This window comes from Megascapheus bottae, chromosome X (genome assembly GCF_031878675.1).
Source record: "Megascapheus bottae isolate mThoBot1 chromosome X, mThoBot2.hap1, whole genome shotgun sequence".
Lineage (NCBI taxonomy): Eukaryota > Metazoa > Chordata > Mammalia > Rodentia > Geomyidae > Megascapheus > Megascapheus bottae.
In genome coordinates, this window is record NC_143547.1 from 30,319,651 (window position 1) to 30,338,281 (window position 18,631).

General features: G+C 47.9%; 1 protein-coding gene across 1 annotated transcript; it reads right to left on the bottom strand.

Moving 5' to 3' along the window:
- Nucleotides 1-424: 424 nt before the first annotated feature.
- Syp (synaptophysin) lies at nucleotides 425-16,464 on the bottom strand. Its single transcript, XM_090326743.1, has 7 exons — nucleotides 16,384-16,464; nucleotides 15,148-15,213; nucleotides 13,930-14,054; nucleotides 9,574-9,769; nucleotides 8,471-8,662; nucleotides 6,450-6,780; nucleotides 425-1,889 (listed from the first exon to the last, which is right to left on the bottom strand). The coding sequence occupies exons 1-6, from the start codon at nucleotides 16,417-16,419 to the stop codon at nucleotides 6,454-6,456; spliced, it is 942 nt and encodes a 313-aa protein (XP_090182869.1). The 5' UTR covers nucleotides 16,420-16,464; the 3' UTR covers nucleotides 425-1,889; nucleotides 6,450-6,453.
- Nucleotides 16,465-18,631: the final 2,167 nt, after the last annotated feature.

Consider the following 18,631-nt stretch of genomic DNA (forward strand, 5'->3'; position numbering starts at 1 on the left):
CGAGGAGCCAGGAAGAGGGAAAGGGGGAAAGTGAATTATTCAGCTATAGAATTCTACCAGTGCCCAGCCTTCCTGCCTGGCAGATCTCGCGGTTGTCCTGGTTAGGAGAGGGGTTCACTGGACCCCAAGTTGGGGAGTGGAGATTAAGTAGGATGAAGTCTCCCTTGTGGAGTCATCTTAGTTGGATCCTGAGAACTCTTGGGGAAAGGAATCCACAGGAACTGGGAAGGATCCTGGCTAAGGGATCAGAATGAGAACCACACTCGAGAAAGTCTGGGCATTCGATGGCTAGTCATGGTGGCAGTGAGTAGGACTACTCCAGACGCGGCTGGAGTGTGAGGAGGATTGGAGCTTTCTGTCGCCCCTTCCCATTCATCTTTCCCCTCATCTGGACTTCAAAAAAGAGAATTCAGAGCCGAGTAGGTTAGATGATTGAGGAGTTTATTTGAGGGAGGAGAAGTACTTATTATTTGTTCTTCCTCGGGGAGTTGGGTCTTCAAACAATACCGAAGGGAGTGAGGAAAGGGGGGGTCTGGAGAGGAGAGGGAGGGGCCACAGCCAGACAAAACGGCAACACAAGATCACAGGCACTACTGACATCACAGACACAGCAGAGGGTGCAGGATAGGGGCTCCAGACCCAGCCTCCAACCACCCAGGCCTGGTGGGAGGGGGTAGAAAGTTGGGAGCAGGGGAGGCAGAGGGATAGGCCAGCCCCACAGACCAGTTACCTCTGTTTTCTGATTACCTAGCTGTCTTATCAAGGGAGTGGGTAAGGGTTGTTTCTCCTTACATCCCACTCCTAATCCTTCAAGCCATGTCTCTCAGATCTTCTCCCAAACCTCAATCCCCAGCTTTGGCCAGGGGTATTTACCTACTTTAAATTCATCCCAAGGCTCTTAAACCAAGCCCCTCCCACAACTGCCCAGACCCAGTTCACTTTGAAACCTAGTTTCTTAATTGCCCCATTGGGAGAGAGACTGCCCTATGAGAAACCATGCATTCTCAACACTAAGCCTTCTGTCTGGATCCCTGACCAGGATCTCACCCCAAGTGTAGGCCATTTCTGAACCTCACTTCTTGCCCAGCACAAGATCCTTTAGAATCAAGTTCATATTTTGAAATGTTTCAAGCCACACACCTACTAGAGCCGCTGGGCTCAATTCAAGACTGCCCACCCTGGAGCCCACTGGAGGCCTCACTTAAAGCTCTGTCCCTTCTGGAGCCACGCGCACCCCCGCTCCCTTCAGATTTCTACTCCAGAATGCTTTAGGCACCCTATTCATCAGATTCTACATCTAGTATATCTGGAACCTAGCTCCCTGTTGACTAGTCCTTTCCACTTTGGAGCTTCCTTAAAGAATACTTTCAGTCCAAATTGTCCTCTTTACCCCAAGTCCCCTCAATCTGCCTTTCTCAGAACTTGGGATTGATTTTACCCATCAGTCTGTTTCGATATTGTTGGAGGAAAACAAGGCCAGAGTTAAGAGGGGGAGGAGAGAGAGGAGAGAATCTGAAGTCACCCTCTCCCCCGCCTGCCCCATACAGTCAAGGTCTGGTCCCCTCCCAGTCCCCTTTCCAACACCTCCTAATCTCAGGGGACAGGGCCAGGGAACAGAAAGGGGCTGAGGGGCGTAGGGGTAGGAGTAGGGCTAAGGAGGAGCCCAATCAAGGCTGGGCCCCTAGTGCATGAGAGAGGGGAGTGGATGAGGGGAGGGCTCAGACAGATAAATAGATATTTATATATAATATATATATAAACAGCAAAGACAATTGAGGGTCTCCTGGCTTGAGGGGTGGAGACCTAGGGTGTAGGGACAGGAAGGGGGGCAGGCCTTCATTTGAGCTCTTGCCCACCCTTGGGGATGGGGTCCTCCCAGCTGCACTGACCTGCAGAGACAGAAAACAGGAAGGAGAAGGGGTTGTGATATGGGCAGTGTCTTTAGGGAAGAGGTGGATTACTCTTTTCCTGGCTTTCCTTCTGCCTGCATGTCTGTCTGTCTGTCTGTCTTTCTTTCTTTCTTTCTTTCTTTCTTTCTTTCTTTCTTTCTTTCTTTCTTTCTTTCTTTCTTTCTTTCTTTCTCTCACAGCCTGGAGTCAGCTTCAGCTGCCCCAACTGAGAAGTTATTCCTGATTCTGTTCCCATTGAGTACTAAATTAGCAATTAGAGATCCCATCGCCTAGCCCAAAAAAGTCCATGAACAGGCACTGGTTAGCCATTGACAACAGCCTATATTTCGCAAAACGAAGACCTCTGTCTTTGTGTGTGTCTCGGTCATGAGGCTTGAACTTAGGGCCTGAGCACTGTCTTTGGTAACATTTTGCTCAAGGCTAGCACTCTGCCACTTGAGCCTCAGCTCCACTTCTGGCTTTTTCTGTGTATGTGGCACTGAGGAATCAAACCCAGGACTTGGTGCAAGCTAGGCAAGCGCTCTACTACTTGACACTAGGCCATACTCCCAGCCCCAGAGAGAGACCTTTTCATTTGGTCAGTCCTAGGGCTTAAACTCAGGGCCTGGGCATTGTCCCTGAGCTTCTTTTGCTCAAGACTAGCACAGCACCACTTACAGCTTTTTCTATTTATGTGGTACTGAGGAATTGAACCTAGGGCTTCACGTATGCTAGGCAAGCACTCTACCACGAAGCCACATTCCCAGCACCTATGAGACTCATGTCTAATTAACCAAAAAAAAAAAAGCTGGAAATGGTGCTGTGGCTCAAAGAGGTTAGGGACAGTGGCCGGCACTGAGTTCAAGCCTCAGGATTGGCAAAAAATAAAAGCAATACTAGTCTACCAGTTTGTATACTGCAAATCTTATAATACTCCCTTCAGGCTCTTGGGCTGCATGGTCTGAACCCCATTATTGTTTCTGGTAAACTTTGTGGACATCCACACTAAGAGAAATAAACTGAAACTACTAATCCCTCTATGTAGCTTCAGGGTAGGCTTGAGCATAAAAGTTCATTAATAGAGCCCAGGCCCTAACCTAAGTTCAAGTCCCAGTACCAACACACATACACACACACACACACAAAGTCTTATGCTATGTTGTTTCCACTGATTACTCAATAAAACATTTCTCAATATTAAAAGTGCTTTGGGCTGGGAATGTGGCTTAGTGGTAGAGTGCTTTCCTAACATATATGAAGCCCTGGGTTAGATTCCTCAGTACCGCATACACACAAAAAATAAAAAGTTGGAAGTGGTGTTGTGGCTAATGTGGTAGAGCATTTCCCTTGAGCAAAAGAAGCTCAGGGACACTGCCTAGGCCCCGAGTTTAAAAAAAAAAAAAGAGTGCTCAGGGGCAGGAGTGTGGCTTAGTGGTAGAGTGCTTACCTAGCATGCATGCAGCCCTGGGTTGGATTCCTCAGTAACACATAATTAGAAAAACCTGGAATTGGTACTGTGGCTCAAGTAGTAGAATGATAGCTTTGAGGAAAGCCCAATGCTCAGGCCCAGAGTTCAAGCCCAGGGACTGGTTAAAAAAAAGTGCTCTAAGTCATGTACATACAGTACAAATTATTAGTTACAATCTATCCTCTAGTGGAAGAGACAGTTAAGAAACCTAGGGGCTGGGATCATGGCCTAGTGGTAGAGTGCTTGCCTAGCATGCAGGAAAACCCTGGTTTGATACCTTGTTACCACATACATAGTAAAAGCCAGAAGTGGGATACCTTGTTACCACATACATAGTAAAAGCCAGAAGTGGTGCTGTAGCTCAAGTGGTAGTGCCTTGAGAAAGCCCAAGGACTGTGCTCAGGCTCTGAGTTCAAGCCCCAGGACTTGCAAAAAAAAAAAAAAAAAAAAGAAACGGGACTGGGAGTTTGGCCTAGTGGTAAGAGTGTTTGCCTAGCACGTGTGAAGACCCAGGTTCGATTCCTCTGCACCTCACATACATAGAAAAAGCCAGAAGTGGTGCTGTGGCTCAAGTGGTAGAGTGCTAGCCCTGAGAAAGCCCAAGGACAGTGCTCAGACCCTGAGCTCAAGCCACAGGACTGGCAAAAAAAAGAAACCTATAAACAATAATTACAGATGGTGATAAGGAAAAGTTAGGAGAGAGATAACAAGGGAGATTGTTAATCTGGTATTCAGATAAGGCTTCGTAGAGGAAGAGACCAAAAGGAAGGAAGGGAGTAGTTTAGGCAAATATGTGTGTGATAAAAGGGAGTTGCCTAAGCAAAGGTGTGTGTGTGTGTGTGTGTGTGTGTGGGGAGAGAGAGAGAGAGAGAGAGAGAGAGAGAGAGAGAGAGAGAGAGAGAGAGAGAGAGAGGGGTAGGGAGGGGGAGGGGGGAGGGGGGAGGGAGGGAGGGAGAGAGGGAGAGAGGGAGAGAGAGAAAAGAAAACAGGTTCACAGGCCAGTGGCCCTGAAGTCAGCTTATGCTTGGTTCGCTGATATGGGCAATTCAGCTAAAACAGAGAGAATGGGAGTAATGGTGGGAAGTATGGTCAAAAAAGAGGGAGGGTCTAATAATGCGAGTAACTGTAATGAAAACTAGTATTTTCCTGAGATGGGTGCTAATGTGTAGAGGAGGGCTGTGGCTTAATTTAGCACTTAACAGAATGATTATACTGTGAATAAAAGAGTATAGGAATGAAAGGACACCTGTAAAGAGGTCTAGGGGAGATGATAGTGAGAAATTGGTAAACTATAGAGCTAACAGGATTTTAAAATGAATTGGAGTGTACAATGCTTTATCAAACTTGCTGCTCTCAGTGGGCACAGTGGCTCACACCTGTAATTCTAGCTACTTAGGAGGCTGAGATCTAAGGATCGTGGTTCAAAACTATCCCTAAAGTCCATGAGACTCTTATCTCCAATTAACCACCAGAAAACCGGAAGTGGTGCTGTGGCTCAAGGGGTAGGGAGGTAGCCTTGAGCTGAAGGCCCAGAGCTCAAGTCTCACAACCGGAAAAAAAATCAACAACAACAAAAAACCACTCCCTACTCTCTCCACCCATGGGTAGAGCCTATCTATATCTTCCATTTACCTTTCTTTTCTCCTCTAGAGTCAACTTTTACATCTTCCCTCTTCTAAGAAAAATTACCTGTCTGCTACCTCTTTTTTTGCCAGTCTTGGGCTTGAGCTCAGGGCCTGAGCACTGTCCTTGGGCTTTCTCAAGGCTAGAGCTCTACCACTTGAGCCACAGCATCACTTCCAGCTTTTTCTATGTTTTTGGTACCAAGGACTTAAACCTGGTTCTACATGCATGCTAGGTAAACAGTCTACTACTAGGCCTAACTCCCGGCCCCTGCTACCTCTTTTTGAGGAGACAGGATCTCCCTATATATCAAGGCTGGCCAGTCACCATGCTGGCATTTTTTGCCTGTCCTGGGACTTGAACTCAGGGCCTGACAGCTGTCCTTTTGTTTTTCGAGGCTAAAGCTCTAACACTTGAGTGACAGCACTATTTCAGGCTTTCTTTCTATGTTTATGGTACCCAAGAATCAAACCTGGGTTTTCATGCATTCCAGGGATGCACTCTACCACTAGGCCAAACTCCCGACTCCAAGATTCAGCATTATTGTTGGGTAAGGGGGCGATCCTGAGGCTTGAACTCATGGCCTGAACACTCTCCCTTAGCCTTTTGCTTTTGGTGGTTATTTGGAGAAGAGTCCCACAGCCTTTCCAGTCCAGGCTTGCTTGGAACAACTATTACTCAGATCTCAGCCTTGAGCCACCAGGGCTGGGGTTCAGTTTTGTTTTAAGACCCAGTGGTACAGTGCTTGCCTAGCATGCATGAAGCCCTGGGTTGCATTCCTCAGTACCACATAAACAGCAAAGGCTGGAAGTGGCACTGTTGCTCAAGTGGTAGAGCGCTATGCTTGAGCACAGAGAAGCTCAGGGAAAGAGCCTAGACCCCGAGTTCAAGCCCCAGGTCAGACAAAATAAAAAATAAAAAAAAGACCCACCGAGTTGGACCACACGTCTCCGTCCCGCCCCTTTTCCTTCTTTAAAATCCTGTAGAATCTCTCAGAGTTGGGGAAAAGTGAGTGATCTACAAGTTGTTTCCGCACCGGTAAACTCAGCAGATCTTCAAAGTATATCTATTAACCGTATGACCTATTGGCTTAGCAATCATTTCGGAAAACCATCTCCGTTCACCTTCCTAGGCTCCATCATGCCGCTGATAGCGTCACTGCGCATGTCCCGGTGATATTCCTTCTTTCATTGGTTGTTCTGTACATTTCTCCCTCCCTCTCCCACAGAACCGGGCTTCTACCTCCTTCCATTGGCTTCCTGCTCTGCCCGTCTTTGCGTACTACGCATCTACTCTCCATTCATTGGCTAGTTTTTCGCTTGTCAAGTAACTCTGCCTCTCCATTAGTTCCTTCAGGTTTCCACCCTAACTCGCCTAGCAAATGCTCTGCATACTTCCATATTGATTCACAGACCCGCCCATCTCAATTCTTGTACCTCCCTTGGCTGAAGCACATGCCCATCACTCACCAGATTACATCTGATTGGAGAAAGAGGTGGGCGCACCCTGTGGGCCATAGCCTTGTTGCCCGTAGTCGCCCTGAGGCCCATAGCCACCGCCACCGCCACCAGCTGGCTGCCCGTAGTCGGGTTGGTAGCCACCCTGGGGCCCATAGGAGTCCTGGGGCCCATACCCTCCAGGGCCCTGCCCATAGCCTGCGTCGCCGTAAGCATCTCCAGGTGCAGGTTGCTTCTCGGGGGCGCCCGGAGGTGCACGCAGGAACGGGGCAGCCCAGCCTGTCTCTTTGAACACGAACCACAGGTTGCCAACCCAGAGCACCAGGTTCAGGAAGCCAAACACCTGCGGGAAGACAAGACCTGGCTGTCTTCTCAGTCTATTGCCTTTTCTGTGTATGTGGTACTCAGGAATGGAACCCAGGGCTTTATGCTTGCTAGCTAGGCAAGCACTCTATCACTAAGCCACAGTCCCAGCCCTATAAAATATTTTTTAGCTGGGCTCTGGTCGCTCACACCTGTAATCCTAGCCACTCAGGAGGCTGAGAGCTGAGGAGCACTGTTTAAAGCCAGCCTGGGCATGAAAGTCAGTGATTCTTACCTCCAATTAACCACTTGAAAACCAAAAGTGGGGCTGTGGCTCACAAGGTAGAGTGGTAGCCTTGAGCAAAAGAAGCTCAGGGACAGTTCTCAGGCCTTGAGTTCAAGCCCTGGGACTGGCAAAAAAAAGGAAAGAAAGAAATTGAGGGCAGAGGAGACTTCCTTTATTAGAGGGAGCTGGTCTCACAGCTTTCAAATGACAGGAAAGTTTGAATCTGTGTGAGTGTGTGCCAGTCCTGGCATTTGTACTCTGGGCCTGGGCATCATCCCTGAGCTGTTTTTCCTCAGGGCTAATGCTCTACCACTTGAGCCACACCTCTACTTCTGTCTTTTTTAGTCGTTTATTGGAGATAAGAGAGATAAGAGTCTCATAGATTTTCCTGTCTGGGCTGGCTTTGAACTGGATCCTCAGATGTCAGCCTCCTGAGTAGCTGGGATTAAGGTATGAGCTTGGATAGAGTTGGAACCTTAACCTCTGCAATACTGGTTCATGACTTACCTTGTGTTCTTGTCCAAGGACTTTGTATACAATTATTTCAGCAAATATTTCACTGTGTAACAAGACCCATTACTACTCTTCAGTTTAAATGCTCAAATTGATCCTTGAAGGGGTTTGTGACTGTGACAGTTCACAGAGCTTGAAAGGGTATAGAGCTAGATTTTTTTTTTGCCAGTCCTGGGGCTTGAACTCAGGGTCTGGGCACTGTCTTTGAGCTTTCTTTTTTTTTTTTTTTTGCCAGTCGTGGGCTTGAGCTCAGGGCCTGAGCACTGTCCTTGGACTTTCTCAAGGCTAGAGCTCTACCACTTGAGCCTCAGCACCACTTCCGGCTTTTTTGTATGTATGTGGTACCAAGGAATCGAACCCGGGTCTTTGTGCATGCTAGGCAAGCACTTTAACCACTAGGCCAAACTCCCAGCCCTCTTTGAGCTTTCTTAATGCTAGAACTCTGCCACTTAAACCACAGCACCACTTCTGACCTTTTCTGTTTATGTGGTACTGAGGAATCGAACCCAGAGCTTCATGCATGCTAGGTAAGCACTCTAACTTTAAGGTACATTCCCAGCTTCAGAGCTAGGATTTGAGCTCAAGATAGTGTGACTCTCAGCCAGCAGAGGGCGTCTGAGTAGGACAACATTTCAAGCCCTTCACTCTTCTAGCCTATAAGGAAATTGAGGTCCTGAGAGGATACTATGTGCCAGGAGATTATACATGGTTAAACTGGGTCTGGAATGCAGGTCTTCTAAGTCTAATATGAATAGAATGCCGTCTATATTGGTTCACAATTGAAACTATCATTGGTGTTTCTCTGCCAGGGAGCCCCCTTGGGTTTTCTTTTCTTTCCCTCTCCTCCTGTCTTTCCATCACTTTCCATACCAGAGTGGATATTTCTAAGCCTCCCTCCTCCAGCCCAAACAGCTACCTAGGAAGGACTTACCACTGAAGTATTGAGCCCTGAGGTCACAGGGTCATTCCGCTCCTTGCATGCATTTCCTGTGTGGCGGCACACAGCCATCTCCTTGATAATATTCTCTGGGTCTGTGGCCATTTTCACATCTGACAGTCCCTTGGCCCAGGCAGATGAGCTAACTAGCCACATGAAGGCGAACACTGCCGTAGCCAGAAAATCCTAGAATGGGCAGGGGTGAGAGAGATAGCACTGTGACTGGGCTGCATTGAAGTAGCCCTGGTCCTTCTCTGATCATAGACATTCTTGGGTGGGGAGGTCCCCACGAACAGGTTTTTCTCCTGTCTTTCCGGCTCTGAGACCCACAGCACTTTCCCCTGAGGGTGACCCTTCCAGCCTGAGCTTGTATGAATGTGCGTGACACAGAAGATGTGGGAGTGTGATTGTGTTGCGGGAGGAACTCCGTGGGCTGTTTCCGAATCTGTGAGAAGTGGTGTGTGTCTTTCTACTTTTATCTGCATGTGGGAATTTATGTCATTTTATGTCTGGGTTGAGGGTGTGTGAATATAGCTGTGTAGGAATCAGTGTCTGTGTGGCAAGATGACATGCATGCTTGTCGCAGGGAACCTCTGAGTGCTCCCGCCTTTGATCTAGACTGCGTGGTTGTGTGAGAGTTGGCACGTTTACAGATTGTGGTCGTCTGCGATTCTGTGTGGGCTTTGAGTTGAGTTTGTCCCTGAGACTCTTTTTTTTTTTTGGGTCAGTCATGGAGTGTGAACTCTGGTCCTGGGCATTATCCCTGAGCTCTTCAGCCCAATGCTAGCGCTCCAACACATTGAGCCACAGCCATTTCCGGTTTTCTGGAGGTTAATTGGACATATGAGTCTCCCAGACTTTTGTGCTCAGGCTGGCTTTGAACTGTGAACCTCAGATCTCAGCCTCCTGAATAGCTAGGATTACAGCTGCCAACCCCCAACTGCCTGAAACTCGAGACATTAGTGGCAGGAGCCACCACCACGTACATGGGTATGGGTGCCTGGCTTGGAATTGGCATGGCCTAGAAGCCAAATGAACTGTGTCCCTGAGACTTCCCATCTGTAGTCTCAGGGCACAAATGGGCTGTGAAGACTCACCATCATGGGTCCTTTGTTGTTCTCACGGTACTTGTTCTGCAGGAAAATGTAGGTGGCCAGGGCCCCCATGGAGTAGAGGAAGGCAAACACAGCCACAGTGACAAAGAATTCAGCTGAGGAGGAGTAGTCACCCACTAAGAACACCTTGGTTGTACCTCCCCGGCAGTTGGGTGCATCAAAGTACACTTGGTGCAGCCTGTAGAGAGAGATGGGCAGGTAGGCTCCCATCCCCCCAAACTCCTTCTCCCTCCCAGACATGGGGCTTCCAGATTTCCCAGGGAAATAACCATTCACAGAGCACCTGCGATGTACCATTCTCAATTCGTGGATTGCTCAGAGCATCCTCTTGAGATAGGTATGAATTCATCCAAACCAAGCACTTTTGCTTGCCTCTTAGTTATTACTAGAACTCATCAGGCATCTTTATACCCCAGGACTGTTGACAGTTCTTTTTGCCAGCTGGCATGCTCCTTCCTTGGATAGCTTCATGTCTTTTATTTTTGTTGTTGTTCGTCATGGGGCTTGAACTCTGGGCCAGGGTACTGTCCCTGAGCATTTCAGTTCAAGGCTCCACTCTACCTTTTGAGCCACAGCACCACTTCCAGTTTTCTAGTGGTTAATTGTAGGTCAGAGTCTTAGCAACTTTTGTGTCTGGGCTGGCTTTGATCTGCAATCCTCCAGATCTAAGCCTCCTGAGTAGCTAGATTACAGGTATGAGCTACCTGCAACGACTGTCTTCATGTTTTATCCCCTTATCTCCTTTAAATTTTGTTCAAATGTCTCCCTCAATGAGGCTGTCCCAGACCTCACTATGTATGATTCATTTGAACCATTCTTTCTTGGCATCCCTTAGCCCCTCTCTTGCTCCATTTTTCCTTTAAAGCAGTGATTCACCTACAACACAACAGGGCTGACTAGAAGAGGGCTTTTCTCTCTGTTTTGTTCACTAATAGATCCTCTGAGTCTAGAACCATGCTGGTATATAGCAAGTTCTCACGCCACATTTGTGGAATTAAATGTAGAGAGGTGGAAACAGGCTTACAGAAGTGTAGTCATTTGCTGAAATTTACTCAGCCGGTAAGGGAATGGTAAAGTCTGGGTCCAAACCCTGTTTTCTCCCTACATTATACCAATTATTCTCATCCTATTTCAAGTCCCTGAGAGAAAAAAAATTATGTCCATTGCAAAGGAGATCCTAGTGGCTACAAAATAGGAAAAGACAGAAAGACGGACAGGATGGAGATGGGGAGGTAAAACGAATCTTGGAACAAGATGTGTATATAGGAGGTGAGAGAGACAATCGGAAGTGTCTTGCAACTATGGACTTTACCATGGTGTGATGTAACAGGGGGCTGTATGCGTGACAGGGGGAGTGTGTGTGTGGGAGAAGGATTAGGGTAGGGGGTCCAGAGCTCTGACCTCAGACTGAAGATTGGGCAGGATCCTGGGACTGAGAATAGTGCTGATGCTCTTGTCTAGCAAAGGCCTTTGCATTTATCAATCATCTACTAAGCACTTTATGTAACTGTCACATTTAACGACACCTCACCAGTAATTCTCTCAAGTGGGTATTATTATACCTATTTAACAGATGACAAGTAGAGGATTAGCAAGGCTAAGTTACTTGCTTAAGGCTGTCCAATGAGTTGAACTGGAATTTGAGTTTCTGAGTGGGTTGGGAGAGGGGATGTTTGAGGGGGAATGAAGAGGCATTGGAGGGGAATAAGGCAGTGGCAGAGATTTTTCTGGGCAGGATTCAAAGCACAGCCTTTTTATTCCTAGAAGATTTGTAGGTAAAGGGCAGATCCTCTGGCCTGAACTCCTAGGCCTGGGAGGGATGCACACACAAATCTATCAGGGGTTTTTTTGATTCCCAAATGGACAGCTCTCAGCAGTACCCAAAGCTCCCAATTGTCCCTCCTTTGTCAAACTCTCTTCTCCCCAGCTATACCAACAGGTAGAGCTGCACCTCTACCTACTCTTCTTTTCATCATTGCTTTGGGCTGGGCGTCCCTGTTTCTACTCTTCCCACCTCTAATTGAGTTATCTCTTGGTCTTACATTTACCCCCTCATGTTCCCAAACCTGTTTTTAGCTGGCTGCCTGGCCTCTTTCCTGAGTTCCTTTTATTAATTATTAATTCATTTGTAGTGGGATTGGAATTCAGGGCCAAGTGCTTTCTAGGCAGGCACTCTACCACTTGAGCCACACTCTCAGTACTTTGTGCTTTAGTTTATCATTTAGATAGGGTCTTGCATTTTTTGAGGGCTCTTTGATCCTGCCTCTGCCTTCCCAATAGCTGGAATTATAGGTGAACACCATCATTTCTCTTTTTTTCTTTTTCTTTTCCAGTGCTGGGACTTTCTCAAAGCTAGCACTCTACCACTTGAGCCACAACACCACTTCTGGCTTTTTCTGTGTATGTGGTACCAACACATCAAAACCAGGCTTAATGCATGCTAGGCAAGCACTCTACCACTAGGCCACACGCCTGCCCCACACTCCTCTTCTCTTATTTAATACAAACTGCGGCGGGCACTTCTGAATACTAGACAGTATGCTAAACATTTTACAGGTGAAGAAGCTGAGACTTCCGAAGTCATGTCAGTAGTGGGGAATCTCAAATGAAATTGTCTTGCTGAACTTATCTCATTAGCCCTTAGGGGGCAGCATCCCCTCCAGCCTCTGCTCATCTCCTGTAGTAGAAACCAGTACCCATGCCCAGCACACAGTAGGATCTCAGAGAATATCAGGATGGGTCCACTGCATTCCATCATTCCCAATATCTCAGCAGCACCTCATTGTTCTCTAGCACAAAATCTGCAATTATCTTCTTTATTAATTATTGTGTTTGCCATTAGGTAGGTTCTATGAGGCTTGGATGCTTGGGAGCTTAGTCTCGGCTTTAGTCTCTGTTGTGTCCGCAAACACTTTGAGCAGTACCAGCAAACAACAGGTTCTCAAAAAATGTATATGGAATGATTGAATGAATGGGGCTTAAATAATATTGACTAACAATTTTTTTTTAGTATGTAGTTCAGATTGGCCTCAAACTCACAATTCTTCTGCTTTAGCTTCCTGAGTACTAGGATTAGAGGCATACATCATACCCAGAACTAACATTAATTGGGCACCTACTGCAAGCAAAGAAATGTGTGTGTGTATGTGTGTGTTTAATTCTCTCTCTCTCTCTCTCTCTCTCTCTCTCTCTCTCTCTCTCTCTCCCCCCCCCCCTCTCTTTCTCTCTCTCTCCCTCTTCCCCACCTTTCTTACCCCCTCACTCCCCTCTCCTCTCTTTCTTTGCCTGTCTTGGGGCTTTAACTCAGGGCTTGGCACTGTCCCTGAGCTTTTTGTTGTTGGTGGTGGTTGTGGGGCTTGAACTCAGGGGCTGGACACTGTCCCTGAATCTTTCTGGGCACAAGAATAGCGTTCTATCACTTGGCTACAGCACTACTTCCGGTTTTGAGTGGTTAATGGAGATAAGAGTCTCAGAGGGACTTTTCTGCCTGGGCTGGCTGCAAACTGCAATCCTCAGATCTCAGCTTCCTCAGTAGCTAGGATTACACGTGTGAGCCACCAGCACCCAACACATCCCAGAACTTCTTTTGCTCAAGGCTAGCACTCTACCACTGAGCCACAATACCACTTCTAGCTTTTTCTGTTCATTTGGTACTGACAAATGGAACCCAGGCCTTCATGTATGCTAGGCAAGCACACTACCACTAAGCCACATTCCCAGCCCTTTTTACTTTTTGGTGCTGGGCATGGAATCCAAGCCCTTGCACATATTATGCAAGTACTGTACCAAAGAACTACCATCTCCAACCCTATGTTGTGTGTGTGTGTGTGTGTGTGTGTGTGTGTGTGTGTGCTGGTACAGCCGCTTGAATTCAGGACCTCACACTCTTAATTGGCTTTTTCTGCATAAGGCTGGAGCACTACCATTCGAACCACAGCTCTACTTTTGGCTTTTTGCTCCTTAACTGTAAATAAGAGTCAAATTTTTCTGCCTATGCTGGCTTTGAACCCAGATCCTCCAATCTCAGCCTGCTGGGTATCTAGGTTCACAGGTGTAAGCCACCTAATTACCTGTCTTATACTCTTGAATCTTGTCTATTGCCTGCTTCCTTCACTAGCACAGAGCCAGAGGGTGACAGCCTGGGTCTGTCATGCTCATTACACAGTCCTAGCCATTCAGAACAGTGCCAGGTACACAGCAGGTGCTCAGTGCATGGATAGCCATCCCACTGGCTGTGGCCTCTTGAGGTGGGGGCTTGTCAGAGAGCAATAGGAAGGAGACCAGATCCACCCTGTCCCTGGCCAGGTCAGTTGAAATACCAGAGGGTGGGGGACACACCTGAAAGGATACTCAAATTTCACCTCAATGCTGAGGTCACTCTCATTCTTGTTGGCACACTCCACACTCAGCCGGAGTTCCCCGTCGTAGCTGCCGCATGTGGCAAAGGCGAAGATGGCAAAGACCTTGGGTGGGAGGGATGGGAATGGCTATAGTGAGCTCGAGGCATGAGTGGGAGGGGTGGCCTCCTCTAGGCAGATCGGGGGCCCAGCACAGGCTGCAGCAGATGGAGAGATCTCCCCCCCCACAACCATCCCCTAATCAGGGCTCATCGGGTCCAAGTACAAGCTGATTACAGGGGTGTGATTGTGTCTGTGCTTCTGTTCTACCTCTCCATGCTCTGACCTTCCTTCTTTCTCCATGTCCCTTCCTCCTGGTCCATCTTTGTGGTTCTCTGTTTTCACTGTTCCTTGATCAGTAATTTTGTCTCTATGTATCTTTGTCTCCCCCCCTCCACCCACCTCAGATGTCTCCTATCTCTGGTTCTCTGTCTCTCCCTCACCTCTAGGTATCCATTTTTCTCTCTCTCTGTGAATGCGTATCTTTCTATATCAGTGCCTTTCTGTTTTTTTTTTTTGATCCTCTTGTCTCTATCTCTATACTGTATGTCACACAGGCTTTGGATGTTTCTCTGTTTCCCCTTGTGCCTCTTCCTCCCCCCTGTGCTGTTTTTTTTTCTCTCTCTCCTATTTTTTTCTGACTATCTCTTCTGTCTCTCTCTCTTGTCCATCCCCATTTTCTTGCCTCTTTCCTGAAGTCTATTTCCCTTTGAACCTCTGTACTTTTCTCTCTCCCTTTGTTTTATGTTTCTTGCTTCTCGCTCTCTCTCATCTCCAGATTTATTATTTTCTCACTATTTGTCATATATCTCTACCTGTCTCTCATTAAAAAAAATCTTTCTCTGTCTCTGGGTTTCTCTAGGTTTGCATTTCTTCCCCAGAAATCTGGCTTTATGCTCCATCTCCTCTCTTTACTTCAAGAGGGGAGAGGTAGGACGTCACAACTAACCACTTCACCACAGGGGGTACCCTCATTCCTATGTGACGTCACAGCCCATCCATCTTCTGGTCTTCAACCCCTGGGACCTCACCTCCTTCCATCCCCTTTCATTGCTTGTTCCCTGCCCTTTCTCCACCTCTGGTCTTCCCGATCCCACTACAATTTTTCTCTTCTGAACTTCTCCCCCTCCCTCCCTATATGACCCCAGACCACACTCACCCATTGCAGCACCTTCACAAAGCCAAGGGGCTCCTTGACCACCCGGAACTGACCCCCAGCCACGAGCTGAGGAGAGAAATAGTGGGGAGGGGGTGGGGTGGAGGGGAATAGAGAGGGAAGTGAGGGGTAAAGCTGCCAGGCAACGATCTCTGTGGATGGGGCATGTGACCTCCGGGGAGGGTGACATTTGGAGAGGGAGTGAGAAGGAGAAAGTGACACCTTGAAGAAAGAACAGGCACTAGCATCTCAGAGAGAAGCCCCCCTCCCTCCGCAAGGATTCAGGGATGGAGATGTCTGGGGGCAATGATGAGTCAGATAGTAGAAGAGGTCAGGGACGCGGAACATAGGGTTGGGGGATGTTCTAGTTAAGTTAGGAGGATCTGAAACCCTTAATGGTAAATCAGATAGGGAAGAAGGTTGGGTGAAGAGAGCGAGGAAGGATTCGGGGTTCAGGAGAGTGGGGGAGGGGGGTCTCGAATGGTGAAGGTGAGTCATAACAGCTGGTTGGTTAGCATGGGGGAGGGGTCTGCCGCAATAAAGGTGAGTCAGATGGCGGTGTGGGGGGGTCTTAGGAGATGGGGATGTGGATGGGGAGGGCTTGGTATTGGTGAGGGAGGGGCGAGGTTCCGAGGTGGTGAAGGATGAGATGGCGGAGAGGGTCTGGATTGACTGAGGTTTGGGAGAGATAGGACATGGCTCCAGTGGGGGATATACGCTGAGGATGAGGAAACTAGGGATTTTGAAGGCAAAAATAGCATATCGCCTCTTGACAAAGGGGTGGTCAGCTATCGGGGTGCAGTCTCTTTGGGAGGGGCGGGTGTCAGCCCTTCCCCACCCCACCCCCATACCTTCTGTCGCTCTATTTCCTAGCTCATCTGCAGCCCCCCTCAATCTTCCTTCCATTCTCGTCATTCTCTATCCTTTTGCCTCCCTCTTCCCCCCACCGGCTAACCCCGAGGCTTATTTTGCTCCCTTCCAGATCGCGAGTACAGATCGGGGCTTCTGGCAGCCCCCGCTGCGGCAGTGAGGACAGCCCTCGCTGCGGCAAAGAGCGCACTCCTTTTTTTTCAACCTCCCCTTTCCTCCCTTCACCTAGCCACAGTCTCCCCAGCCCCAGCCTCAGGGACCAGTTCTCTGCTGCCCGAACACCATCTCTTAACATTAGGGAGTCTAAGTGACCCCTGGGTTCGGTGGTCGGGATGCAGTGGACTCTGTCCTCGGTGCTGGAGCGCATACCTGATTCACCACGTCCATGTCTGCCAGCAGCAGCATCAGCAATGCAGGGGGCGGGAGGTGCCTGCTAGCAAGGGCGGGCGCGGGGCGCAGCGGGGGCGGTGCGCGTTCATTGGAACAGCCCAGGAGACGGCAGCTCCGCCCCTCGCAGCCCCCACCCCGTGCGCCTGCGCACAATGAACAGCTTGTTGGTCTCCTGGGCCTTGCTAGTCGCCATTCCAGCCTGGAGGTTGGATCTGGGAAATCGTGCTGGGAACATCTTTGTGAAAAAACAGATAGCAGTCTGAGGTGAGGAGGATCAATCATTCCTAGAGTATGACACTTTACTAGCCCTTTAATTTTTTTTTCTTGTTGTTGATTTGTTCACTCATTTAATCCCTATGCAGTAGGGACTGCTAGCACTGTTTTTACACATGAGGAAAATTAATGCCCCAGAGAGATGAAGTGACTTGCACTAGTGACTTGCACAAGGTCACACGGTTAGTAGTTGGCAGTGCCCAGAATCTGTGTAATTCGAACATAGTTAAAGTACGTGAAGTTCCTTCTTGAAAGTCAGCATCAAGCACTTCCAAGAAACTAAATTCTTCCTGTTACTAAAACTAGGGACATCAATGTCTTGTTGCAAAATACAATAGATAGAGTTCAGTTCAACTACACTCTTGTCATGAGAAATGCTGGATAACTGCTTTCAGAGGACAAAGAAACTTTTCACTTTATACTCTTTTATCTTTTCAGTTGAAACATCCGAATATATACTTTTTTTGTGCAGTCTCTGCGCCCTGTCCTGTGTGTGTGCGCGAGTGCGCGTGCACTTAAAGCTAGGTAGCACTCTACCAGTTGAGCTACAGCTCCATTTCCAGAATTTTATTTTTAATGCTTAATTGGAGATATGAGTCTCATAGACTTTCCCACCCAAGCTGGCTTTGAACTGTGATCCTTAGATCTCAGCCTCCTGAGTAGTTAGGATTACTGGCATGAGCCACCAGTGCCCAACTGTATACTTATTTTTAAAATGAGTTGCACACATATAATGAATACTTCCCAGTTGCTACGTAAGCGAGGGAAGGAATACACTGAATGTGTTTAGAGCATGGATGTTGGCATTTAGTTGCTTGAATTAGAATTCCATTTCTAATGTTTGACCTTGGATGTGTAAAATGGTTTAAAATGGTAGGTATAAGGCCACTGTACTGATTAAACAAAACAATCACTGTAATACACAGCACAGGGCCCAAGAAGCGGTTTATTTTTACCTATTTCAGTTCTCTGCAGTGTAATCACTTCTTACCATCTCCTCTGTCTCCTCCTCTGACTAAGGGGGCCATCATTTTAGCATCTCTGTCTCTTCCCCTTCCTTTTTTTTGCCAGTCAGTCCTAGGGCTGGAATTCAAGGCCTGAGCACGGTCCTTGGGCTTTTTCAAGGCTAGAGCTCTACCACTTGAGCCACAGCACCATTCTGGCCTTATTTCTATGTATGTGGTACTGAGAGATCAAACCCAGATCTTCGTGCATGCTAGGCAAACACTCTATAACTAGCCCAGTCTTCCGGCCCCTCCCTTCTTTTTTTGTGGTCATGGGGCTTGAACTTGGCCTGCTCGCTGTCCCTGAGCTCTTCAGTTCAAGGCTACTGCCCTACACCTGGGCATTGTCCCTGAGCTCTTCAGCTCAAGGCTACCACCCTACCCTTTGAGCCAAGCTCCACTTCCCATTTTCTAGAGGTTAATTGGAGGTAAGAGTCTCCAGTCCTTTTATGCCCGGGCTGGCTTTGAAACTTGATCCTCAGATCCCAGCCTCCTGAGTGGCTAGGATTACAGGTGTGAGCCACTGCACCTGGCTTTTTTCTCCTCCTTCTGTTTTCAGTACAGCTACGGGAATATCTATTTAAAATGCAAAGTTGACTATGTCACTACCCTACTCAAATACCTATGATTTCTCTCTGTCTTAAAAACAAACAAACCCATATCTTGGGGGCCAGTCGTCAAGGCACTGTATGATCTGGCCTCCGGTAGCTTCTTCCACTTCATCCCTCAGCAGTCTCCCTTCTCCCTTCTTTATGTTTTTGGCAAGGGTGGGTGGGGGTTGGGTTGGTGGCAGTACTAGGGCTTGAACTAAGGGCCTAGGAGCTGTCCCTTAGTTGCTGCTGTGCTGCTGTTATTACTATTACTATTGTATTGTCATTATTAAGGTGACATAGAGAATGGCTACCATTTCATAAGTCAAGTAATGAGTACATTTCTTTTTGGACAATGTC